Source organism: Coturnix japonica, chromosome 21 (assembly GCF_001577835.2).
Source record: "Coturnix japonica isolate 7356 chromosome 21, Coturnix japonica 2.1, whole genome shotgun sequence".
NCBI classification, from domain to species: Eukaryota; Metazoa; Chordata; class Aves; order Galliformes; family Phasianidae; genus Coturnix; species Coturnix japonica.
Window position 1 is genome coordinate 3,625,265 of NC_029536.1, and position 24,713 is coordinate 3,649,977.

The following is a 24,713-nucleotide window of genomic DNA, read 5'->3' on the forward strand; positions in this document are numbered from 1 at the left end:
ATAAGCAATAAATAAGCAATAAGGGACAGGTGTAGCTCGTAGAGCTTCCCTGCCTGTTCTTCCAGCACTGGAATTCGAAGTTCCATATTACAAATAACCCTGTTTCCAAGGTGGCTGGATCCCAGAACGACATCTGGGAAGCGATGCAGCAGGAGCTGTGGTCTGTACGAGCATATGTGTCTGTACGAGCATATGTGTCTGTACGAGCGTGGTTCCGAACGACTTAAGCCCATAGACAGACAAGTACCGAGTTCCTCCCTCTCTTCCCGCATCCTGTGCCGCACGCAGGCGCTGAGCTCAGCCCGTATGTGCACTGTCCATGTCCCAGCTGCATTCCCTGCTCTGTGCCGCTCCCGTTCATCCCGCAGCCGCTCGGTGCCGGCTCATCGCTCGCTGTGGGCGGTGCGGTGCGCGCATTGCGTTCCGGAGCCCTTCCCCTTCCTGCTGAGCTCAGTTCCTGCGGAGCTCGGTGCTGTCACGAGCACGGCCCGGCTCCGCTCCGTCCCGCCCGCCGGCAGGGCCCGGTTGCGGCCATGGCGCGCTGAGCGGGTCGGCCCCAAACCCCGCAGCCTGCGGGCCGGGCCGGGGCCGGGCCGGGCAACCGGCAGCACGGAGCCGGCCGGCGGGGGGCGGCGGGGCGGGGAGCGGGCCCGGGGGGCTGCGCGGCCCTCGGGCTCCGCCGGGCGGAGCAGGAGGCGGCGGGCGGCCGGGCCGGGAGTCATGGAGCCGGCCGAGGTGAAGGACCGAATCCTGGAGAACATCTCGCTGTCCGTCAAGAAGGTGGGCGGACGGGACGGGATCCGCGGGGCTCCACTAACGTGCTGGGCTTCCCCTGTTCGCAAGGACCGTCTGCGTACGGTCAGAATTGCGGGTTGTAGGGACGTGCGGGAATTCGGAGCTCGTGGTGCGGGATGGCGGCTCCGCTTGTCCTTTGGGAGGCCGGCAGGGGGTGAAGGCGATCTGGGGTCAGTGTCCCCCAAGTTTTAGGGAAGGGCACTTTCTGGGCTTGCCAGTTTCCCCAGTTACCGGGTTTGCTCTGTGCACGTCCTGACACAGATCCATCCATGAAGACTTGCTGTGAGACCACAATGAATTTCCAGCACTACTGAAGAAGGGGTGGATTGACAGCACTCCTGGTTGTAGGTGGCTGTGCAAATCTCCCACCTTCTTTCCTCCATCTGAGGGCCTGTCCTCTGGTCTCGTTTTTCTGCCCTCTAAAAACAAAGGATAATCATTCATCTACCTCAAAATGAGTGGATGTTCATCTGGCTTTCAGCTCTGCTGTGATGCTCCGCGTCTGACCTTGGCATAAGGATATATTAGTTCCTACACAACATTAGTTGGACGCTGTTTATTTACATGCAGAAAATCCCCGGGGATCCTCATTGGAGCTGCTATAAAATCAATGTGATGGCTGTTATGATTGCTGTCATACTCCAGGGCTCCTCAGGTGCAGCTGTGCCATGGCTTGGCCTGCGATCTCTTCCAGCTCTCTGCCAGCTCTCCTGTCTTGGTCCAGCAGAACAGCTGGATTCTGTAGTCCTGCTCCTTTGCTTTGCCACTCAGTTCAGAGTTCAGAGTGGAAAGCTCAGGCAGGTGTTGGACACTTCAGGCTGATATTTGTTAATATTGCCCCACTGAAGCCCAGCTCAGCCACGTGGCAGGAGTCCAGCATTGGCACACCCCTGTGTTCTGCTTCCTCGGGGAGTTTGCTCTCCTTCAGCAATGGAACTGATCATTGATCTCAGTGCTCTGCTCTCTGACTTCAGCCCTTGAGCCTCTGTGTTAGTGGGAACAGTAAGTCAGTAGGTGAGAGGAGCAGCTTCTCCCTTCCCACACGCTCAGATCTCATCTCATTCGTTCTCTGCTCCCTGCCTGCAGTGGCTGCAGGTTGCTGGGTTGTGTCACAAGGTGTGGGGTGTTCTCCAGGTATCACCTCTGATTTCAAAAGCTTCCTGGCTGCGTAGGCAGGTCGCTCCTTACTTTCCCTGTTGTTGCAAGTTTGGTTTGTAGAGCTGAGGGCTCAGGTGGGTTGTGGCAATGTGTGTGCACCTCTCTAATGCTTTTTGCCCAGGTGATAATAGATTTTCTTTTCTCAACTTCAGACTCGAGGAAGAGTTTGTGGATTCTCAGTTGTCGAGTTGTTTTAGAAGGAAAACCCATCTCGAGACTAGGACCAAACCAAGGCAGTACTGAGGTACCTGGTTACAGCCCATGGCTGTGAGGAGCAGTGGAAGGCCTGATGGAGCGTCTGCTTCCCTCTGAGCTCTGGGGAGTTGTGTCCATCCTTCAGTTCAAGCACACAGCTGGCAGAACTGTGGGTGTAGTGTTGGTTTCCCACCTATAACTTGTCCCCTCTAACCTCTGTGGGAGACAGATGAATTCAGTGAGCAGTGCTTCTTGCTCTAGGGACAGTGTCATGCACTCATTACTTCTGTCCTGTGTTTCTTTTCCTCTTTCCCACCCATTGCTCCCTCGCTGCTCTCTGCTAAGAGCGCAGTGCTCCACAACAAGTTATTGTGAAACTTGATGTCTAAGCTTTATTTCTTTTAACAAATCAGCATTTTATTGAGGCCAAAGTTAGAGATATTTGTCTAGGAGTGCATTCACCCCTTGCTGTGCATCTTCTCCAAAAGGAGTGCAGCCCTTTGTTTGCTCCAGTGCTAGTTTTCTTCTAGCTTGTTTTGTTTTCCAGGCTTTCCTTCTGTCTTTGAAGGACACATCATTACAAACAGCTGATCCTTGGTGCATGTCAATCAGATGGTGCTTTTTTGCTGATGCTGCAGGAGTCCTTGCCAGGAGCTGTGGCTCTGCTCCATTTGTGGATGACTTTGGGGAAGTTTCCTCTATCCCCATTTGAGCAGCAGTGGCAGTGAGTTGATGCTGTGCCTTCCTGCCTGTCTCCTGATCTGGTTTTCAGCTCTGTACCAGAACAATGCTGTTGCAGTCCCCAGTTCTGCCCCAGCTCTGCTTTGCAGCATCACCTGAAGGTAGATTTGGGGATAGTTTGCTCCCCACATCCTGGAGAGGCGCTGAAGTGGAGCATCCTTTGCTGAAGCACAAAAGGAACATGCTCACCTCTAGGTGGATGAGACAATGACTTTTGTATAGGGAGCAACAGGAACTGCCTCCCAGGCGGTCAGCCTCCAGTTTCACAAGTTCTCTGAGCGTGATGTGGCTGCTGAGTGATTCAACCTTCTGATGTCCCCATCCAAGAGGAGTAATCCAAATAACTTTGTGCCAGAAAACTTGGTCTGTGTGGAGAGATTCAAAGCAGTGAATGCTTGGAGTGGGACTAAACAGCAGCTCTCTGGGAGAACAGCACCGTTGCAGGGCACAGAGCCCCTGTGCTCATTTGTTGCAGTGTGTTTACTATCTGGTCTTGTTTTTCACTCCTATGAGATCTGTTTTTCTGTTGTGCTGAGCATGTGACCTTTCCGTCTGCCTGCAAGTAACACAGGGATCCTGTTCCTCAGCAGCTGTGTGCCATCCCAAAGGCTCTGCTGGCTGCATCTGACAGAACACACCACTGGCAGCTTCCCTCCAGCTCCGTGCCCATTCCCTGCTCAGTGCTGCGGAAGTAATGAACTTCAAATGAAGAAAAGCGCTGGTGGAAAAGCCTTTGGGGGATGAGAGCTGACAAGTGTACGTGTCCCAGGAGGTGACAGCTTTACCAAGCTGCACATAGCTGGGCAAATGCTTCAGAGCTCTGTGTTTTCGGACATGAAGCATCTTTGCTGTGGGCATCAGCTTAGTTTCTTTCAGGCTCAGGTCTCTGCACATCATGAACATGCTGTTTTTTCTCAAGGCTTCTCCAGTGCAATTGGCGGTGCCTTCAGCTTGCTGGTGGGCTGTGTGTCAGTGTTTTCCATTGGGAAGGTCCCAGCACCGAAGCCAAGGGGTGCAGTGTCCAGAATAGGAAGCCAAGCACTGAGTTCGGTGCTGATCTGAAAGCTTCTTGTCAGAAATGTCAAGTCAGGTGACATGTGCAGCCCCCAAAGATCCACACAGAGCTGTTCTTTCAGGGTTTTAACTTTTGTTGTATCTGTGTCGTTCTTGACAGCAACAGAGCAGCATCTCTGCCTTGACATTCAGCCCAGTTTTATTGGGGATATAGAAGCTGCAGAGGAGTTTGGCCTCCTCTTTACCCATCTACCACTGAATCTGTGTTCCTCTGAGCAAGTTTAATTTTGCCCATCTATTCATTGATTCATCTTCTTACCTGTCCGTTCTGTCCCTCACCTTTGTCTCTTTCCTGGAGCTGAGCTGCCATCACTTGCCTGGGACAAGGTCAGTCAGCTGCCTTGTGGTTTTGGTGCTCCCTGGATCTCCAGCCTTGAGCAGTGGGATGGAAAACCAGCTGCTGGGTTTCAGGAGTGTGTTGAGTCTTGCAGAGATTTGTGTCTCCAAAACCCTGCTTTCAGACAAAGGTACCTCCTGATAGACTGGAGAAACTATCTTTCCACTGATTGGGAAGGCAATGGGAGGACAGGGATTGGGACAGCAAGAAGGCTACACTGCCCGGTTGATGTTTTGGCTATTCATTTGCTGCTTTGTGGCATTCCTTTTGTTTTGCCTTCTTGCAGCTGGCAGCAAAGCCCTTGCCAGTCCTTGTGCTGTGTGTGAGAAAGTGGGTTTTGAAGTGTCCCATGCAGTGAACACAGTGGTTGGGGTCAGAGCTGAGCTGGCACAATGGAAGGGGTTGCCCGATGGCACTGTTGGCTTTTCTTTGCAGTGTTTTTGTCTTGCCAGGGAAACGCCAAGCAGAGCGAGGGACATGAACTCGATGCTGGTGGAATATCTGGGCCTGATGTATGGAGAGGAGGTGAAGACTTGGCTGGATTGTGGCCACCCTTGAATAGAGTTGGGAGTCTGCATTTCAATCAGGCTGTGGGAGTGCAGGAGGGACTTCCAAGAAGCACCACAAAAATGATTCTGTTTGGAGAATGAATTTCACAGTTCAGAGCTATTCCTCAGCATGACAAACACTGAAGGTCCCTTCTTTTGTTGGGAGCCAAACAGGGACAGAGGGGAGGGCCTGGCCAGCTCATTTTCTGGCACCTCTTCTTGCAGCACAAGCTCTGCAAATGGGCCTGGAGAGCAGTGTACTCATTGAGAACTGATTCAATTAGTGAGCTATAAAGTTGTGTGAGGAATATCCTTATGCGTGCCAGCATGGGGTGTGGTATATTGCTCCAAAAAAAGCCAAAACACCGTCTGCAGTCAGCTCCCATTGATAAACAGCAATTAAAACCATCGCCTCCTCCTTAATGGCATGAGATGCAATGATTAAGAGCACAAACTCTCCCTTTATTCCCCTTCATTCAGAAAAGCTCTGTTCCCTTTGGACAAACAACCTTCTGCTCTTACTTGAGTGTGTTTAACTTGCCATCCTTGAATACTTGGGTTCAGGAGGAGCTTTTGTAACAGCTTTATACAGCAGGTTCGCACACCAGGTTCTGCCCCGTGCTGTTGAAACACAGTGGTCAGATGTGGCTGTGACATAAAGGGCTGCCAAGCTGAGAAAGACACTCAGTGCATGGTGGGGATGCCTTCTGGATGCCAACAGCACTTATTTTGGCCACAGGAATGTTTATAAATAGCCCTGGGTTGAGACATAGAGGTGTTCACGGGGCACTGGGTGCTGCATGAGTCCTTCATCCCAGACTTCAGCCATTCATTCTGGCACCCATTTGGTTTGGGGGGCAGAGGGGAAGAGCATCTCTCTGGGAACCCTTGAGCTGAATGCTCCTACAGTTGTGTTTGGTTAATGCTTTTTAACCTCATTGCTTGTCTCCTTCCTGCTTTTCCCTGTGCATGTCAGGGAGCTGCTTTGTGGATGCTTCACATGTGGTGACCAGGCTTCAGCTCTTCACTTCCCAAACAGGTCTGTCTGCCACGCAGTGATTAGGAAGAGGTCGCTTCCAAGTGGTTTGTTTGTGTCTTGTAGTGATTTGCAGAACACAGCATATAAACGCATGGTAATTTAGAGGTCAGAGAGGTGTATTAGGCATCACATACAGGTAGGAGTAACGCCTTGATGTGCTTCCCTGTGACCAACGCATGGAACAGCTCATCCACAGCTGTGACTCAGTGCCCAAAGCACCTCGGGAGGAACTGCCAAACTGCACAGCCCCGTGACTGCACACACTGCACTCACACGAGTCCGTCCTCTGCCTCTCAGATGGCAGGGAGGGGGCGAGGGCTGCTTGGGGTGGACACTATGTCTTTCCCTCTCCTAAATGAAGCAAGATCAGTGTTGTCATGAAGGTGCTGCTGGTGGAGTTGGCTCCTGGGACAAGAGGGAAACTGAAGGTGACACAAAGCCTTAATATAGCACAGCGTGACGCCATAAAAACTGAGATTTAGCTTTTCTAAGGAATGGGAATCTTCCAGAAATGCCCAGGTACTTCTCACCATGCGGAGATATTGAGTTGGGATAACCCTGTGGGTTTGCTGGTGGCTTCCAGGGGGACCCGCAGTGAAGCTGTGATGGTGGGAGCTGGTCAGTCAGTCTGGCAGCACCAGGGAGCTGCAGAGGGTTGGAAATCATGAGCTGCCTGCTGGAAGGTCTGTACCAGAGATGGGAGCTATTTTGGGGAAGAAAGGAAAGAAGAAGAGGAAGTGCTTCCATTTGCTCATCTCGCTGCCCAGGGTTGGGTTCTGTCTCTCATGGGGAGTTCCTCTGCTCTGTGGCAGAGCCAGACTGGAGACTTCCCTCTGTGCTGACCTCCCTGAGCTGTGCACAGAGCTGCTCCTTTCCAACCGCTGCTGTGCTCAGCTGATGTAAGGTCCCACAGCTGCATGTTCTCAAGCAGTCACACAACCTGCAGAACCCAGGACAGACATCCCAGACACACAGCAGAGGGTTCCCCAGCTCTGCATGGGCAGCAGCATGGCTGGGATAAGCCACAGGTTTCTGCCTTTGGTGCCTGTGGCAAAGGCTTTGCCAGCCCAGAGGATCCCACTGCTCCAAACCAAAGGGGATTGTGTGAAACCCTCTGTGATCCCCCATGGCTCCATCTGCTCATTACCTGGGGGATAAGCTCTGAATTATGTTTTTTCCTTGGGTGTCCTTGCTGCAGAAATGCACTTAAAACACTGGCTGCAGATGGATCCCGAAGTAGTTCTTGAATAGTGGGATTTTAGGGCACTGGTTTCCCTGCTTGGGCCTGGGCTGCCTATTAATAGCAGAACTCTGTGGGGACTGATTCCTCCTAACACAAGTACGAGCTGCTGGGCCAGAACACATGGACTCTCACAAAGGTGCAGTGAAAGTCTCTGTAAGCAAACCATTATGGCATGTTGCCTTCCCCAGGGAGTTCACCTCCTTACTGGGACAGGGCTGGGATGCGTTGCACTGTGCAATCAGGTGAAGGAATTTGGTTGCAAATCTTCCAGCTCAGCAGTTCTTTCCCACGTAAGGGCCGGGACCAGCTCCGTGTAGGAACACGCCTGACCCTCCTGTCTTACCTAAGAGCTGCCTTCCTCCGCAGAGGTGCAGAGATCTTCAGGCAAGGAGAGTGATGAAGCTAAATGTATCCACAGTCATTCAAGAGGAGAAACCAGTTCCTGGCTTTTGGGGTCAGGTTGGACTTGACAAGCACAACGCTGAGTTTTTATAGCATATAAACCTGGTTCTTTATTGCTGTAGTTATGTGGAGCCTGTGTAACTGGTGAGGTTTGGCAAAGATGCATCAGGTTGCCAAACCATGGTATGTGAGGGGGCTGTGTTGTCATGGCTCAGCTGAACTGATGCCAAGCAGAGCAAATAAACGTGGAGTGTACAGCTGAGGTTACGTGAGTGATGTGCCTGCCTGGATGCCAAGTGCGTGTGAGATGTGGACCTGAGCTGAGCTCTGAGCTGTCTCTGAGCTTGCCAGCGTTTCCAGCTGTCTCTGGGATGCTTCAACCATCTGTCTCTTCTCCTTACAGCTGCAGAGCTACTTTGCTGCCTGCGAGGATGAGACCCCGGCCATCAGGAACCACGACAAGGTCCTGCAGCGGCTCTGTGAGCACCTGGACCACGCTCTGCTCTATGGGTAAGCATTGCACCTACCTCTGGGTTTTCCCTTTCACTGCATTTTGCTTGTGAACACACACCCAGCGTGCTGCAAGGGCTTTCCTCAGCATAGGGAAAAGCTCTGGTTGGTAATTTGGATGGGGATAACAAAGCCCTTGCTTACATGTTCTCTGGGCCCCTCTTTTCCAGGCTGCAAGATCTTTCCTCGGGTTACTGGGTGCTGGTTGTTCACTTCACCCGCCGTGAAGCCATCAAACAGATAGAAGTGCTCCAACACGTGGCCACCAACCTGGGACGCAGTGAGTGTTTGCAGACACTGCCCTGGCTCTGAGGGCAGCCATCGGTGTGGGGACATCTGGCAGAAAGCTTGGGAAGGCTGTAATAATGGCCATGTCCTCGAGGGCTGGGGACCTGGGAAGCTGACAGAGCTGAGTCCAGCTCACCGTGTTCAGCCCCAGGAGGTGGCAGTCGTGTTGGAACTGCATTACAGCCCTAGAAGGATTGCAGCCTGTCTCTAGCCATGCTTCTGCTGCTGCGAAACCAAAGCAATCTGCTGTGCTGTGCTCTCAGGAAGGGTTTGTGGCAGACAGGAGGCATCACCTCTCTTGCCCTGCAATGTTTTGCTGTAGCTGTTGTTTGCCTGATGCTGCTTCTCCTCAGCTGTGAGATGTCTGTAGCAGATGTTTGGGACCATCAAGGCCGCAGGGTGGTGCCCACAGACCTCCTCTCTGCCTGATTCTCCCAGCATCCTTCGTCTCCCAGGCCTTGTACCGGTGAGAGTGGAGCTGAGCACAGATTCCACCATCACCTCTCTCCACACCAGCCTTTGTGTAATACCTCCAATTGCTCCTGTGCTGATTTAGAGTGATTCTCCCCCTTTCTCTCCTGGCTGCTGATCCCACTGGAAATGCCAGCAGGGCCCCAACCTGTAGGGACACAGTAGGGACCCCGCTGTGTAGCTGCTCCTCAGCTGCCTCCCATGCAGTCTTTCATTCTTACTCCTACTCCAAATCATGAATCTTCCCATTCATCTCCCACTGGCATTTTTCCCGCAGATTCATGCCACAGCCAGATGCCCCCTTCAAATTGTGTGAATGTGAATGAACAATCTGATACATTTTAACCGACCTGTGATTATTTCCAGACTTGCTTTGCTTTGCAGGTGTTTCCCTACAGATAAATCTCTCTGCTGCTTTGCTTTCAGGCCGAGCATGGCTGTACCTTGCCCTCAATGAAAACTCTTTGGAGAGCTACTTGAGGCTGTTCCAGGAGAACCTAAGCCTGCTGCACAAGTACTATGTCAAGTGAGTATCTGAGCTGGTTCTGGTTTTGGGGATCTTGTTGGTATCCTCCATGTCAGAAACAAGAAGTGCCAGTGAGACAGCAAGAAGTTGGCCAGGGTCTGATCACTTGCAGAAGTGTTGCATGTTTGATGTGAGGATCCCAGATGTGGAGGCACTGTCCTGTAAGAGGCCCTGCAAGCATCTCTTCTATTTACTCCTTTTATTCCCTTCTATTCCTCATTTTATTCCCCAGACATACTCTTTATTCTCCTCCAGGCCTTCCAAGAAACTCTGGACCAGCTCCGATGGACGCCTGGAAATTGAGATGTAGCACAATTTGGGGGCAGCATATAAAAGGAGCTTTACTTTTGTAGCTCTGCCATTGCTCTTAGACAGGAGGCAAACAGCAGCTGTGGGGCTGTATACAGCACATCTCAGGGACAAACCACGAGAACTAAGAAAACAGAAGGGTACTTGTAGCTGTTTCCTTTTCCACAGCGCTAAAGCTCTTCTGCTTTATCTGTGTTGCAGGAACGCCCTGGTTTGCAGCCATGATCATCTGACCTTGTTCTTAACGCTGGTGTCTGGGCTGGAGTTCATCCGCTTTGACTTGGATCTGGTGAGGGGACAGCGAGTTGTCTGTGTGTTGTAACTGGGGGCAGTGGGTACATGGAGTGGGATGGGTGTCCTGGCTGTCACAGCTGTCAGTGCTTGGGCCAGGGCGCCTTGTTGGCAGCATCTTGTTCAGCTGAAAATGTGCAGCTTCCAGGCTGATGAGGATAAAGGTAAGTGGCACTTCCAAATGTGCTACAAAGTGCTGGTATCCCTGCAGGGAAATGGTGGTGCTCACAAAGCCACTGGCTGACCCTCAGGGTAGCAGCAAAAGAGGAGGGAGCCATTGGCTTTCCTGTGAAAGGGGCAGGAATGGACATCAGAAGACGTTCAAGGGCAATCCTATCATTTTGACTGTGCTTTTAACTGTGTGAAGTGACTCAGAGCCTGACTCACTCCATTTCCTCTTCTCTGCAGGACGCTCCTTACCTGGATCTGGCCCCGTACATGCCAGATTACTACAAACCTCAGTACCTGCTGGACTTTGAGGACCGCCTGCCCAGCTCCATGCACGGCTCAGACAGTCTCTCTCTCAACTCCTTCAACTCTGTCACCTCCACCAACCTGGAGTGGGATGACAGTGCCATTGCTCCATCCAGTGAAGGTAAGTGATCTGGGAGGGCAGAGGCCTCCTGTGTTCTGAAAAAGGTGAGATCGAGGGCTGCGTGTTCCCACTCTGCCATCAGCTGGGCTGGACAAGGCGCCAGATAATGTAGCAGATGATGGGTTGGAAGAGACCAAAGAGCCCCAGAAGTACAACTGGGAGCCTCCTCTGTGTCATTCATTGGGGGGTGCGGCCAGTGGAAATGAGAGGGCAGCGCAGCACTGGCATTTAAGCTGCAAACAGCCACTTTGTCTGGGAAAGGGGGACCTTCTGTGCCGATTACCCCAGGCCAAATTGCCATAATGGGGGCTGGTGTTTTTGTGAGAGCTGGTGAAATCTCTCAGGGGATGAAGGCTGTGCTGTTTCTGAACACAGCTTACAGCTTACAGCAGGTACACAAGTCTGCAGAGGACCTTTCCTAACTGCTTATTTTGCAGTTGAGAGACAGAAGTACACTGCAAGAAGCAGGGAATAGTTTCCTAAGTCATTTTCCATCTCTCCAGTCCTGGGGAAAGGCAGTTAATGGTCTCGGAGATGCCATTTTTTCTCTTTATGCATCTTACCTTGAGCAGCCTGATAACTCGTGATACCCATACCCTTATCCTTCTGTGTCAGAAGGAGCTTGGCTATGCTGGGTGTTATCCCTGACCAACTGAGATGTGCCTTGTGCCTGCCTCCTTAACACACTCCAGGCTGGAACAGGCAGCTCTTACACCACAGAAGCATGTTCTCCTGAAGGAACATCTCTTCTGCTGCTGTTCCTAATCCAAATACACCGATCTGCTTCCTTTTTCAGTGCCAGTTTGAGCTAAGCAGCATCAGGGGATCCTAGAGTAGATGGTGCCGTGTGTGTGTCATTGGACACAGCTGCCTTTCATGTGCAAGGACTGCACATGACTGGACATGAAGGGGGACTCCTGGTTATGTACACGTCTGCTATGATACCCATCATTATTTTATTCATTCATTTATTGATGTTTAGCTTTCCAGCAGCTCACATACTGAGGCCTTCATCCCTTTGCATTGTAGCTCCTGCAACGCAAATATCCATCAGTAACAGCTGTTAGGGAAGCTGATTTCCGTTTGCACCCATGTTCCCTAACTATTTTGTTGTGCATTTCAGATATCAGTGGAAGATTGTTTTGTTTCTCTCCTTTCTCATCCCTAAACCCCTTCACACTGTGCCCTGTTCCCCTTCCTCCCCACTACTTGTTTTTCTAATCCTGAGTTTTATCCCTCATTTTTGTAGATTATGATTTTGGAGATGTCTTTCCAGCAATGCAGACCATGCCCAGCAGAGACTGGGAAGGTGGGACATACTCATGTGTTAACAACAGTTTGTTTTTCTCTCTGCATTGCTGCCACCTGAAGCTTGCTGCATGCTCTCCTGTTCACTTCTTTAACATGCAAACACCACACGCAGATGGAATTCAGTGTAGGCAGAGGGGAGAGAGGATCTTGTCTCCTATGAGACCACGTGCAGAGCACTTCCCGGCTTCTAGTGTATCCAGACAGAGGAATTTGTTCTCCTTCCTCCATGTGCAGAGTCCATGTGTGGATTCTCTGCGCATCCCAGGAGCAGGAAATTTCTTTGCTTTCCCCCTGGGGGAAATGCACTCTGTCCTTTATAATTACAAACCAGATGGAGTCAGAATTGGTTTGGTCAGAGCTACCTGACTATTGAGAAAACTGCTTGAATTCCACACGGATGGCTCTCAGGCTCTAACACACTCCCTCTCATTTTCTTTCTTACCCCTCACACACAAGTGCTCTACCACAGCTCTGCCAGTCAGTCTTGGCAAGGCTGGAGTGGAGCAGAAGCATTTGGCTTCTCCCTGCAGCGATGGCAATGGCCAGTGAGCTCCCCTAGATCCAGTTCTCTGCTAAAGCAGGGCTGTGAGTGCTTTGAGCACCTGGGTACGTCACTGAAGGTTTCATTTTCCTCTTCAAACCCTCAATCAGTCTCACAGGGTTGTCATTCAGAAGGCCTTTTGCTGCCGAACATGAAGCTTGTAGTTAGCTTTGGGAATTAATGGTGTTGGGGAGGAGAAGGGCACAATCACCTTCCTTTAACTCTGTCTTTGTGGATGGATAATGCTGAGCATGACTGCTGTAGCCCCTCTCTGCTGCTCAATTTCCCTCTGCAGACTAACATAGGCTGGGCTGGTTGTGCTGTGACTTCTGCACAGCCTGCTGTCCTCCAGCCCGGGTGAATGCTGCGTTCCCTCTCCACACTCCCAGTGCCACGTGTGTGTCATGCAGGTTGCTGTAAGGGGCACTGATTCATGGGTTGGTTCCATGCCTGCCCTCCTAGCTGAGCACAGGACTCAGCTGCGAGGTTTCTGACCATACAGTGCAGCCATTTGGTGTAAAATGCTGCTGACCTCGATGTGGGTTGGATGGGAGCACTGCCCCCAGTGCTTGTTAGCAGACATAAGGAGTCCTGGTGGCTCAACCACGCAAACCTGATGCCACATACGTGCATCAGTTCCCACGTAGGGCATTTCCACCCTGGGCATTTCAGAGCCTCGTTAACCACTGTCATCTTGGTAATGAGTACTACAGCCCCAAAACCCACTGGTTCTTTCCTGCCTCTACTTCCTAATGCAGGTGCAGGCTCCTGGGTGTCTGAGCTGTTATTTCCAGGCATTTTCTGACTTGCAGCAGGTGCCAAGCACAGAGTAATGCTGGTCTGCACGCCCTCTGTCCTGCTGTCAGTGCTCAGCTGGGCCAGCGGTGCTCTGCCAGTGCTCTGTGAGCAGTGGGGCGGCCACCCAGTGCCCTCAGCCCTCAGCACGCAGCTTTGCTTGACCTGAGCTGACCCAGCCCTTGCAGGGTGCCCAGGCTGATGTTAATCCCATCTTCCCTTTCTTGTCTTTGCAGATGGGGACCTCACAGACACGCTCAGCTGCCCACACTCCACTGCATCAGAAGCAAATGGCAGCAAAGCCTCCGTGAAAAGCCCAACGCAGCGCTACAACCCCTTCAACGAGGAGAAAGCCGAGGTGCTGTCCTCCACTGAGACCACCCCAGTGCACACAGCTTCCCAGGAGAAGGCAGAAGCCACCCCAGAAGGAACGGACCAGTCTGAGAGCTGCACAGAGCTGGAGGTCATCAGGTGGGGACGGAGCTGCACAGCCTGGAAACGTGCCCTGCAGTGTCAGTGCTGATGGTGCAGCACTCCTTCCAGCCCTTGTAAAATAAGGCAGTGGTTTTATGCTTCTGCATACCAAGTGATCCTCTGTAGGTGTTACAGAGCTCCCTTGGGTCTGTGTGACTGCTTGGCATACATTCCTTTACCCAACATTCTGCATCAGGGAGCTCAGAGGAAGCTGTAAGCTTGTGATTTAAGCTTTCTCCAGCTGGTGGCAGGTTTGCAGCAGCTCTGGGTCTCAGATCTTCCTTCCTTCCTCTCGTCTGTCTGTGAGCTGTGGCTAAACCTGCTGAGGGAGATGTGTCTGCAGACCTGCTGGCCTGTGTTTGACTTCTTGCAGAGGAGAGCCTTGGGGTTCCCTCGGAGGCCTTAAACCCAGACAGAGAGCACAAGGCTGACTGCTCACACCTGGGGACAGGGGCACCCCAGAACCAGACCAGCAGGCCTGGGCTTTGTTCTCACACCTGTTTTTCCTGGGAGATGCAGAGGAGACGACTCTGAGATGGGTCACGTTGCACTCTGCTCTCCAGCAGTGTGGGAAGAGAAGCACCGTGCTTCCTCTTATAGGGAAAATTACAGGGGAAAGTTGTTAGGAAAGGGTGGGACCCCAACCCCCTCCCTTTGCATTGCAGAAGTCTGGGCAGGCAAAGATAAGTGATGTTCATAACGGCCTCTCACCATGCAGGTTAGCCAAGAAGAAGAAAACAGGCAAGAAGAAGAAAGCAAAGCCAGAGGAGCCAGTGAACACAGCTGTGCCCGCGGCGCCTGAGACCAGCACACATCAGAGCAGTGGAGACAGCGATGTGAACGGGCTGAGTGACAGAGGAGACATACAGAGGGACGATGATCCCACTGCCCCAGCTGGGGAGCCGAGCCCGGGCGGGCAGGAGGAGGGACACGAGCGCTCTGCCCTCAGCCAGCTGGCTTTGCACATCCCCGAAATGAAGGACACGTCCATGGAGAGCGTGGGGCAGCCGCTGAGCAAGGTGATGGACAGGCTGAATGGGCAGCTGGACCCTGGTGGTTGGAGCGCACCCCTCGAGCCGCCCAGGCAGTCCTTTCGGACCGGCACGCCAGGGGAGAGCCCAGATGGATCGTCCTCTGGCGACTTTAGCGACGGGATTTCAGCCCCCATGGACTTCTACCGCTTTACCGTCGAGAGTCCAAATGCTGCTGCACCAGGTGGTGGCCACCATGACGCTCCAGGGCCTGGCCAACAGACACATGTTTCTGGTAGCCCTGAGGCTTCTAAAGAAGAAGAAGAAAGCAGAGAGGGAGAAGCAGTTGGGGCAGTAGAAGAGTCTGAAGGAGTGAGCAGTGAACCTCAGACTGCCCAGATGGAGAACATCAATCCTGAGGCTGTTGGTGAGACAAAGAAGGAGCAGCCCAGCCCTTCCTTGAGCAGCGCTGAGGATTCTGGTGTGGAGGAAGGTCAGGGCAGCCCTTCTGAGCTCACCCACCCCTCAGAGTTCAGGTGAGGCTGGGTCTGCTCAGCTCAGCATACAGAGTTTATGTGAGCACAGAGTGTGTCTTCCAAAAGTAAAGAGCTGCTGGTACTCAAGCTGATACTTTTCCATTTGTCCTCCATTTGTGGGGCAAAGCCCATCCTTCTCCAGGATGAAAGTGATGCTTAGGGATTCACAAGAAGGTCTTGTGGGCCAGCAGGTGCCCTAATCACACACAGACTCACTCAGGAAGGTGACTGGGCAGCCCCATGTCTTTGTCCATCCTTCAGCCTCTTCTGTCTGTCCTTGCAGGGTGGACAACAACCATCTGCTCCTGCTGATGATCCACGTATTTCGGGAGAACGAGGAACAGTTGTTCAGGGTAAGACAGTCATAGGCTGGGCACACAAATCAGTCTGCAAAGAGGCCACCTCTGTCTGCGTTGGCCATGGGCTGAGAGCTCTCCTCCTTCCACACAGATGATCCGGATGAGCACCGGGCACATGGAGGGGAACCTGCAGCTGGTCTATGTCCTGCTGACAGATTGCTACGTGTACCTGATCCGGAAAGGTACCCCAACAGCTCCTGCTACAACTCTCAGTTTAGTCAGGACAGCCTGTTGGAGGTCTGGGAGCTGGGGGAGGTGATGGCTTGATCCATGGCTTGCTCAGTGACTGGGGCATAGTGATTAGGGCATCGTAGCTCATCAGTGTTTGCCAGTTCCTTCATGCTTCCAAGAGCAGTGGCAACAGCAGCAGTGAGATCAGGTTGATATGCCCCTTTAGGAGCCTTAGGACCTGTGCCCTGTAGCTCTTTGCTCCTGGAACTTGGCTTCTCTTGCTGGTTCCGGGCAGTGACAGGTTCCTTTGCCCCCCTTCATGCAGCTCTTTGTCTCTGTGCCAGGGGCAGCAGAGAAGCCGTACATGGTGGAAGAGGCCGTTTCCTATAATGAGCTCGACTACATTTCGGTGAGTGCTGTCTCGGGAGGGGGCAGGAGGCAGCTTGGAGGTTATCTTCACCTCTTTGGCTGCAGGGATGGCAGCAGCAGCACAGTGGGATGTTTCTGTGGGGCTCTTTGTCCACGAGGGGCATTTTGGACTGTGAATCTTTGAGACAGAGAGAGTTAGAAGCATTGCTCTCCAGTGCCACCTCTAGTGGTGCTTGGCTTGCTGTCTCTGCATGGGCAGCAGAGCGTCTGCTGACCTCCCCGGGAGTCAGGATGCCAGGCTCAGCCCTGCTCCACCACCCTTTGTCCTCTGTCTTGCTTCCTTACCCAGTCATGTGTGACACAGGTTGGGCTGGATCAGCAGACGGTGACGCTGGTGTGCACCAATCGGAGGAAGCAGTTCCTGCTCGACACTGCAGACGTGGCTCTCACAGAGTAAGTGGGCACCGTCAGCACTCCGTGTTATCAAAAGTCCTTTGGTCAGTGGAGGGACCCTTGGATGTCAGGGCAGGTGAAGCTGACAAAGGGCTGCCACCGTAGCTGCGTCTCCCTCTCAGGTTCTTCTTGGTCTCCTTGAAGTCAGCCATGATTAAGGGGTGCCGGGAGCCCCCGTACCCCAGTGTCCTCACAGATGCCACCATGGAGAAACTGGCACTTGCAAAATTTGTGGCTCAGGAGTCCAAGTGTGAGGTGAGTTCTGACATGGCTGCCATGGCTGCGTGTGACGGAGCATCACACCGGACACCGTCCTGTTCACATCTCTGCCCATCCCACAGGCCTGTGATGTGGTGGTGCGTTTCTATGGCCTCGTACACTGGGAGGACCCCATGGATGAGGCGCTGGGACCTTCTCCCAGTAGCTACAGTTCTGCTGAGAACGCAGTCACCAAGGATGGCATTCTGCACTACAAGGCGGGCACCTCGTACCTGGGCAAGGAGCAGTGGAAGACCTGCTTCGTGGTGCTCAGGTGGGTCTGGGAGAAGATCTCTGATCGGTTTTATTGTGCTGCTGTCTGGGAGATGAGGGGGCCCATCACCACGTGGGAGGCTGAGATAAAGCCCCTGTTGTGGCTGCCAGCAGCAGCACAACCCCCCAGGGCTGCATGCACAGGGCTGGGCAGGAGTGTGAGCAAAGCCAGGGTGTGTTTGTGTGGCTGGCAGAGCTGAGCTGGCTCCACTGACCATCTCCTCTTTCCAAATGGCAGCAATGGGATCTTGTACCAGTACCCCGACCGCACGGATGTCACACCTCTGCTCTCCATCAACATGGGGTAAGGATGTCATCCCAGCTGGGAACACGGGGCAGAGTGATGAAGGCACAGTGAGGGCGGGTGGGGGCAGGGCTTGTTGTCGTCGGGGCGGTGCTGCCGGTCCATCCTGATCTCCCTCCTCTCTCCCAGCGGTGAGCAGTGCGGGGGATGCCGGCGCTCCAACACCACCGACCGGCCCCACTCCTTCCAGGTGATCCTGACAGACCGGCCCTCCCTGGAGCTGAGTGCTGACAACGAGGAGGACATGGCCGACTGGATGCAGTACTTCTGCCAGGCTGTCTCCAAAGGGGTGAGCTGCAAAGGGTGAACGGATCCCTCCTGAGCCCCTTTGGTTCCAACCTCCACGGTCCCTTCCATGATGTTTCCCAAAGAGAGGGATAGGAAGTGATGTTTTAGGGCAGTTCCCTTCACCAGAAGCCTGTGGCACCCATGGAGGTGGGGCTCCTTCATTCCAGGATCCATCTCCCCTTCCCCACCCGCTCCATGCAGGTCATCCCTCAGGGTGTAGCCCCCACGCCGTGTGTCCCGTGCTGCCTGGTGCTGACAGACAACAAGGCCTTCACCTGCCATGAGGATTGCCAGACCAGCTTCTTCCGCTCGCTGGGCACGGTGGAGCTGACAGACATCACCTCCATCTCCACGGAGGCCAACAAGGAATATTGCATCCTGGTGAGCTGGGTGCTTCGTGGTGGGCTGGGGCTGGCAGGGCCGTGGTAGCAACACCTGTTTTCTCTCATGTGCAGGAGTTTGCTCAGGACCAGAAGCAGTTCCTGCCTCCCTGGGTGCTCTATTTCAGTTGCACTACAGAACTGGAGAGGTTCCTCTCAGCACTGAACGCCGCGTGGAGGAACAAATACCAGGTGAGCGTGTGCTCCGCGTGAATGTTCCCCTGCTACAGCCGTGGGGTGTGGGAAGGAGCTGTGCTGCCTCCCTGCCTGACTGCTGCACACACTGCAGGTCGACCTCCTGCACAAGGCCATTCAGGATGCGGCCGTCAAGAAGAAATGTGAGGACGCTCAGAGCCTCATCAACAGCGCGTGGCAGCGCAGCGACAGCCTGTGCCGTGGGCGGGCAGAGCGAGACCCCTGGTGTTAGCCCTGCGGGGGGACGGCTGACGGACACTCTCAGAGTGGGCACGGACTGCGCCTGTGGCCGGCGGCATCCCGACCTCTTCTGCCATCACACGGTCCCTGGCCGTGCTGGACACAAAGCCAGCCCTGCCCTGCTGTGCAGCCTGCGCCCTCCTCGCCATCCAGCTGCTGCGGGGCAGAGCGCGTTGCCTTGCAATACCCCCGTTGTGTTGGAGGGGGTGGGATGGGGCTGGGCGTCCACCGGGCACAGCGCGGCTTTGTTCAGTGCTGGACAGAGCGGGTGGCAGCCACGGCGAGACGGGCACTGAATCACATCGTGCATGTTTTCTCCTTGCTGATGCAATCACTGTGTATGGCACTGCTCCTTCTGAGCCCCCGCTGGGCACTGAGAACCTCACCGGGGTGACACATCCAGACATGGACAACCCTGCACCGAAGTGGCGCCGGGGCTGAGGCTGGAGGTGTTGGGCAGGGAGCAATGGGGAAAGTAGAGGGAACGTGGCCAAACGTCCAGCTTGGAATATCGTGGCCACGAGTGTGGCACGGCTTTAGGAACAGCAGAACTTGGGTGTGTGATGGGACAAACCCGGCAGGGAGATGGAGGCCGGAGCTCCAAGGGAACGAAGGGCGGCTGCTGCCCCGCTGTCACTGCGCCCAGGGTTCGGGGTGGGCTCCCAGCTGTGCCGCACACCCCGCGTGGAGCAGATCGAGCTTTTAACCAGCACTGCGGATATTTCGTGTAATATACATTGCGGGGCCTTTTCCTGGGAGGAAATGTATGTGACTGAATGTATATATATATACATCTGCTTCCTTTCCCCTCCTCCCCCAATAAACATCCATTGGTAACTCACTCTGGCCCCGCAGTGTGCGCAGCGCTGGGGTCCTGTGGTCGCTGTTGGGGTTTGCCGGGCTGTGCTTTGTGCAGCCCCCCCTGTACCCGCTGTACCCGCTGTACCCGCAGTGCCGGCCCGTCCCGTCGCTGCAGGGCGCCCCGCTGACCTTTGCTCCGTATCCCGCCCCAAATCGGGGTCGGCATCGCGCTGGGCGGCGCTCGTTTCCCCCCCCCCATCGACTCCCCGTGTCCGCAGGGCGAGGAAGGCGGAGCCGGGGGCTATTGGCCGCTCGTGCAGGTGCCGCATGGCGGTGGGTACCGGGGCCCTCGGGCCCTTCCCCGCCGCCGCGCTGCACGATTTCCCCTACGCCCCCCAAAGCGCCGCTCCGTCCTCGCCCGGCTCCCCGGCGGGGGGGGTCCCTCCGGCCGCCGACCTGGTGCTGGGCGCCGCCGCCGGCTGCATGGCCTGCGTGCTCACCAACCCGCTGGAGGTGGTCAAGACGCGGCTGCAGCTGCAGGGCGAGCTGCGGGCTCCCGGCACGTATCCCCGGCCGTACCGCGGCGTGCTGCGGGCCGTGGGCGCCGTGTGCCGCGCCGACGGGCTGCGGGGGCTGCAGAAGGGGCTGGCGGCCGGGCTGCTGTACCAGGGGCTGATGAACGGCGTCCGCTTCTACTGCTACTCCTGCGCGCTGGACGCCGGCTGGACCGGGTGGACCGGGGGCACCGTGGTGGCCGGGGCGGTGGCCGGGGCGGTGGGAGCCTTCGTGGGCAGCCCCGCGTACCTGGTGAGTGCTGCGGGTCGGGGTTGGGGGGAAGGAGCCCCCCGGCTCTACGTGCTGCGCGGCCCCGGCCCCGCTCGGCTTTGCCTCCTGCTCGCCCCATCCCCAGCACAGAGCGACATTGCAGGGAAACCGGGATTTCTCCCTTCTTGGGCTCTCCCCCATCTCTTGGAGTGCTCAGAGAGGTTGAGCTGCTGCGGTGTCACTGCGGCCCGTTGTCCCAGGGCAGGGGGGGAAATGGGAGGTCAGAGTCTGAGGGGGCACGTCGGTGGGTGCCCCAAATCTGCCGGGGGGACTCGGGTGGCCCCAAAAGGCGCTTTGCTGGTGCTGGGAAGGGATGCTGAGATGCTGAAGCCCTGGGAGATAATACAGAGGGCACAGGGGGGTTGTGTCACCTGGTGTCACCCGGTGTCATCCATCCCTGCAGGTCAAAACCCACCTCCAGGCCCAGACGCTGTCAGCCATGGCCGTGGGCCACCAGCACAACCACGAGGTGAGCGGGGCCGAGCCCTGCAGGGGGTGGTTGTGGGGCTGGGAGAGGGGACACCATTTTGTCCTGCAGTATTTAAAGCTGTCGTCAGGTGGGTGCTATAAATATCAGCACGGGCTGCTTGGAAACAACGCGCGTGGCACTCAGGGATGCGGTGACATTGGGGTGACAGATGAGGTTACATGGGGGCTGGGATACAGATGTGCTCACCCGATGTTTATTCCTGCAGAGCATCTCGGACGCCTTTGGGAGCATCTACCGGCAGCACGGCGTGGCGGGGCTGTGGCGGGGGGTGTCGGGCGCGGTGCCACGCGTGGCCGTGGGTTCGGCTGCACAACTCGCCACCTTCGCCTCCGCCAAGGACTGGGTCTGCCAGCACCAGGTGATCCCCGCGTCCCACCTCGGCCCCGTGCTGCGGTGCCGCCGCTGACGGCCATGGATCCCCGCAGTGGTTCGGGGAGGGCAGCTGGGCAGCGGTGCTGGCGGGCGGCATGGTGAGCGGCGTGGCCGTGGCGGTGACGATGACGCCGTTCGACGTGGTGAGCACGCGGCTGTACAACCAGCCCGTGGAGGCTGACGGCACGGTGAGTGCACGGCCGTGGGATCTGGGGTCGTTCCCGGCTCAGCTGTGCTGTACCTGGCGTGTCTCTCCGCAGGGGAAGCTGTACCGTGGGTTCCTGGACTGCTTCGCACAGATCTCCAGCAAGGAGGGGCTGCTGGGGCTCTACAAGGGCATCGGCGCCGTCTACCTGCGCCTGGGCCCCCACACTGTGCTCAGCCTCTTCTTCTGGGACGAGCTCAGGAGGATGGTGCGGCCGCAGCCGCCCCCGGGGCCGTAGGACCCTACGGATACAAATAAAGGGATGTGGTTTTTTTTTGTTTTGGTGGAGCTTTGGGGGTCTTTGGGGCACAGCGGGGCCGGGAGGGGTGATGGCAAAGCCGTGGGGATGCTGCGGCGTTCTGAGCCTCACCGCCACCTCAATCTCCCCTCCTATGGGGCCAGAGGTGCAGCCATGAGCAATGATTTACCAGCCCGTGACCCGCCCGCAGACCTTTGAGCCGGGCCCGGCGCTGCTCCGCGTGGCGATGCTGTCCCTGGGGTCCTGGCTGCCCGCGTGGCCGGGGCTGGCGTGGGGCTGGGAGCTGCTGGATGCGCTGCTGCAAGGTGAGGCCACGGGGACGTGGGGATGTTGGGGACATTGGGGACACGGTGACACGGTGCTGCTTCTCCCCATAGGGCTGGTGGGGGCCTGCGCCACCTCGGTGCTCTGCAGCCTGCTGAGGGTTTATCTCTACATCCAGTGCCTGAAGTAAGCTCCTGCCCTGCATCCCCACGGGATCTGATTTGGGGATCCATGTTGGGGGATCCACTTTTTGGGGGTCTGGTTTTGGGAGGATCCACTTTTGGGGGTCTGCCTTTGGGATCCACCATGTTTGGAGATCTGCTGTGGGAAGGCTCTGCTATGGAGATCTACTCTTTGGGATCTGCTTTGGGGTTGGCTGCATTTGGCTACTTGCATTTCAGATCCAGCTCTGGGTGATGCACTTTTTGGGTATCTGTTTTGGGAGATCCACATTTGGAGATCCAATTCTGTGTTACCCACCTATAGGATCCATTTTTTGGGTAGCCTCCTATGGGGGATCTGCTTTTGGGGGATCCCTCTTGGGGGATCCACTTTGGCTGTCCCCTTTTGGGGACTCTGCTTTTGGGAATCCTCTTTGGAGATCCCCTTTGGGGCTCTGCTCTTGGCCATCCACTTTTTGGGACCTGCTTTTGGCTATCCCCATATTAAACCATGACACCCCATTTGGGGATCTCCTTTGGAATGCTCTTCTTTTTGGATCCCCACTCTTTGGTTATTCACTCTGGGGTTCCCCCCTTTGGGTGTTCATTGTTGAGGGATCTGCTTTGGGGATCCCCTTTGGGATCTGCATTTGGTCTCCATCCAGCACCCCCAGGTGTTGCAGGACAGGGAGGTGACCCCGTCCTGCTGTAACCCCGCTGTCCCCAGCGACCCAACACGGCAGGACCTGCGGGCGGCCCTCGGGGCACAGCGGTGGTTGCTGGAGCCGCTGCACATGCTGGTGCTGACGGGCGTCCTGGCGCTGGTGGGCTCCCGTGTGGCCGCGCTGGTGGTGCTGGAATTCTCCCTGCGCGCCATCTCCACCCTCCTCTCCCTCAGCAAGGTGAGTGGGGACAGGCAAACCGAGGATGCTGATGGGCGAGTCATGCATCCTCTTGCTGTTTGCATGGCGCTTTGCAACACCGTGCTGAGGACAAGACACGCAGAACGGAGGAAAGTATGCATGGCAGTGCAGTGGTGCATGGCTTGGCAGCAGTGCATGGTGTTGTGATGGTGCATCCCCTTGCTGCTTTGCATCCTGTCCTGATGCAGCTCCTGACGACTCCATCCCGCTCCTGCAGGGTGCCCACAGCATCCAGCTGCTCGTGCTGTGCCAGTTCTCGCTGGGCTGTGGGCTGTCCTGCAGCCTCAGCTTCCTGCTGGAGGGAGCTCCCCACGGGACCTGCAACCTTGCATTAGCAGCAGGGCTGGCGGTGCTGCTGGCCGTGCACACCCGCCGCTTGGCCCTGCACACCTGCACCCTGTATGAGCTGCACAGCCGGGCGCGGTACTGCGGCATCTGCATGCTGCTGCTCACCTCCGGGCACGGCGTGCCCCGGCTGCTGCGCAAGGCGCTGCTCGTCGCCTTCGTCGTGGCTGACCTGGCCGCCATCGCGCTCATCAATCGTGATTTCCTCTCGACAACGGAGGCCGTGCGCTTCTGGACGCCGCTCACCATCTGCTACACGCTGCTCGTCGTCTACATGCAAGGTGAGAGGTGGTGCATGGCTGTGAGGACATGGAACGTTGGGGGAAAACAAGTTTTGAGGATGACCTGATCAGGAGGTCATAGCGCCATGGTTTGTGTCTGCAAATGGGGCATCATTTGGATCCCCGGGTTCTGGAGGTGGCACATTCTGGATGTCACGTGTTCCTCCAAACTTTTAGGGTGATGTCCCCAAAGGTTTTGGGGGTGACTCAGAAAAAGGCCATTGGGCCACCCCCAAAGCGTGAGGGATGAAAACCAGGAGGACATTTCCCCACATGGTGGCTTTGCAGTGGGGACCTTGAACACTGAGGATGACCCAACCAGGAGTTCGTTTGGGTCCCTCAGATTAGGGGATGACTCGGCTCTGATGGCATTCGGGTCCCCCAAGTTTTGAACTGGGCTCAGCCAGGATGCTCCCAATGGATGAATTCCACACACTGCCTGCACAGCGTGCTGTCCTTACAGGCCCACCCTGACGCTGTGTCCCCACAGAGGAGCAGCGGTCAGATGCGGGCAGGCAGTCAGCCTACCAGACAGTGCTGGTGCGCATGGGGGGCCTCTTCATCCTCCTCCTCACCGTGGGCCGCTGGACAGACATACTCCACATCTTCCTCTCATTGCTGGGTGAGCTCTGGTGCTTGATCCGCACCGGCGTCCTGCTGGAAGCGTGCCGGCAGCAGGTGAGTGCCCCAGCACAGCCCTGAGGCCACGGTGAGGATCTGGCGCCTGCCTTTCCATTTCTCTCCTTTCTGTTTTCCATAGGATCTTGCCCAGCAGCATCAAGCAACATCAGGATCGTCCTGAGCTGTAAGCAGAGATGAGGAACTCGGAGCGGCTCCCTAAGTCCTCCCAACTGTGCTGGACAGCCACTATGGGACACAGAGGGACACAGGGGAAGGGTCTCCTGGGAGGTGCTGGACCCCATCCCATTTGATATGTGGATGCTTGCACAGCCCCTGGCTTTTGAGGCCCCCACCCATGGTTGTGATTGGGCTGGGTCATTGGGCTGTGATCTCCCTTTGTCCTGCTGTGGGATGCAGAAGGATGTCCCCATCCTCAGGGGCTGCCAGGCTGCACCACTGACATGCAGGGACCTCTGGAGCTTTGTAAATCATGGGAAATAAAGGTCTTTTATTCCCAGTAAATGCCTGAGCAGAGGAAGCTGGGGTGACACTGTGTTGGGGTCCAGCTCAGGGACAGCCAGGGCAGAACTTTCTGGAGGGGGTGCATGCTGGAAAGGGGAACAGGGGCACAGAGGGGTGCCCCCAACCCCTGCACCCTTTCTGCCTTGCTGGAGGGCACCCAGCCCTACGCCAGTGAGTGCAGGGTTTGGGGAAGGGGGTACAGCA

At 55.7% G+C, this 24,713-nt stretch overlaps 3 protein-coding genes across 6 annotated transcripts; all 3 read left to right on the forward strand.

The window, feature by feature from the left end:
- Positions 1 to 649: 649 nt before the first annotated feature.
- Positions 650 to 19,281, forward strand: PLEKHM2 (pleckstrin homology and RUN domain containing M2). 2 transcript variants are annotated; one of them, XM_015882438.1, is made up of 20 exons: positions 650 to 780; positions 7,936 to 8,042; positions 8,213 to 8,322; positions 9,228 to 9,327; positions 9,838 to 9,925; positions 10,336 to 10,522; positions 11,772 to 11,831; positions 13,406 to 13,640; positions 14,362 to 15,150; positions 15,434 to 15,503; positions 15,601 to 15,691; positions 16,025 to 16,089; positions 16,414 to 16,502; positions 16,625 to 16,757; positions 16,844 to 17,034; positions 17,272 to 17,337; positions 17,467 to 17,626; positions 17,827 to 18,006; positions 18,081 to 18,197; positions 18,295 to 19,281. In XM_015882438.1, the coding sequence occupies exons 1-20, from the start codon at positions 721 to 723 to the stop codon at positions 18,430 to 18,432; spliced, it is 3,036 nt and encodes a 1,011-aa protein (XP_015737924.1). In that variant the 5' UTR covers positions 650 to 720; the 3' UTR covers positions 18,433 to 19,281. The 2 variants fall into 2 exon arrangements, with proteins under 2 accessions (XP_015737924.1, XP_015737925.1); XM_015882439.1 differs by lacking the exon at positions 11,772 to 11,831.
- A 193-nt stretch (positions 19,282 to 19,474) lies between these two features.
- Positions 19,475 to 21,407, forward strand: SLC25A34 (solute carrier family 25 member 34). The gene is made up of 5 exons (XM_015882445.2): positions 19,475 to 20,048; positions 20,470 to 20,535; positions 20,762 to 20,914; positions 20,982 to 21,116; positions 21,189 to 21,407. Exons 1-5 carry the CDS (start codon positions 19,569 to 19,571, stop codon positions 21,369 to 21,371), a joined length of 1,017 nt encoding a protein of 338 aa, XP_015737931.1. The 5' UTR covers positions 19,475 to 19,568; the 3' UTR covers positions 21,372 to 21,407.
- Positions 21,408 to 21,429: 22 nt separating this feature from the next.
- On the forward strand, positions 21,430 to 24,509 carry TMEM82 (transmembrane protein 82). 3 transcript variants are annotated; one of them, XM_015882442.2, is made up of 6 exons: positions 21,430 to 21,697; positions 21,770 to 21,842; positions 22,545 to 22,719; positions 22,958 to 23,366; positions 23,857 to 24,044; positions 24,127 to 24,509. In XM_015882442.2, exons 1-6 carry the CDS (start codon positions 21,553 to 21,555, stop codon positions 24,166 to 24,168), a joined length of 1,032 nt encoding a protein of 343 aa, XP_015737928.1. In that variant the 5' UTR covers positions 21,430 to 21,552; the 3' UTR covers positions 24,169 to 24,509. The 3 variants fall into 3 exon arrangements, with proteins under 3 accessions (XP_015737928.1, XP_015737926.1, XP_015737929.1); XM_015882440.2 differs by having other exon boundaries at positions 21,430 to 21,842; XM_015882443.2 differs by lacking the exon at positions 24,127 to 24,509 and having other exon boundaries at positions 21,430 to 21,842; positions 23,830 to 23,918.
- The last annotated feature ends 204 nt before the right edge of the window (positions 24,510 to 24,713 follow it).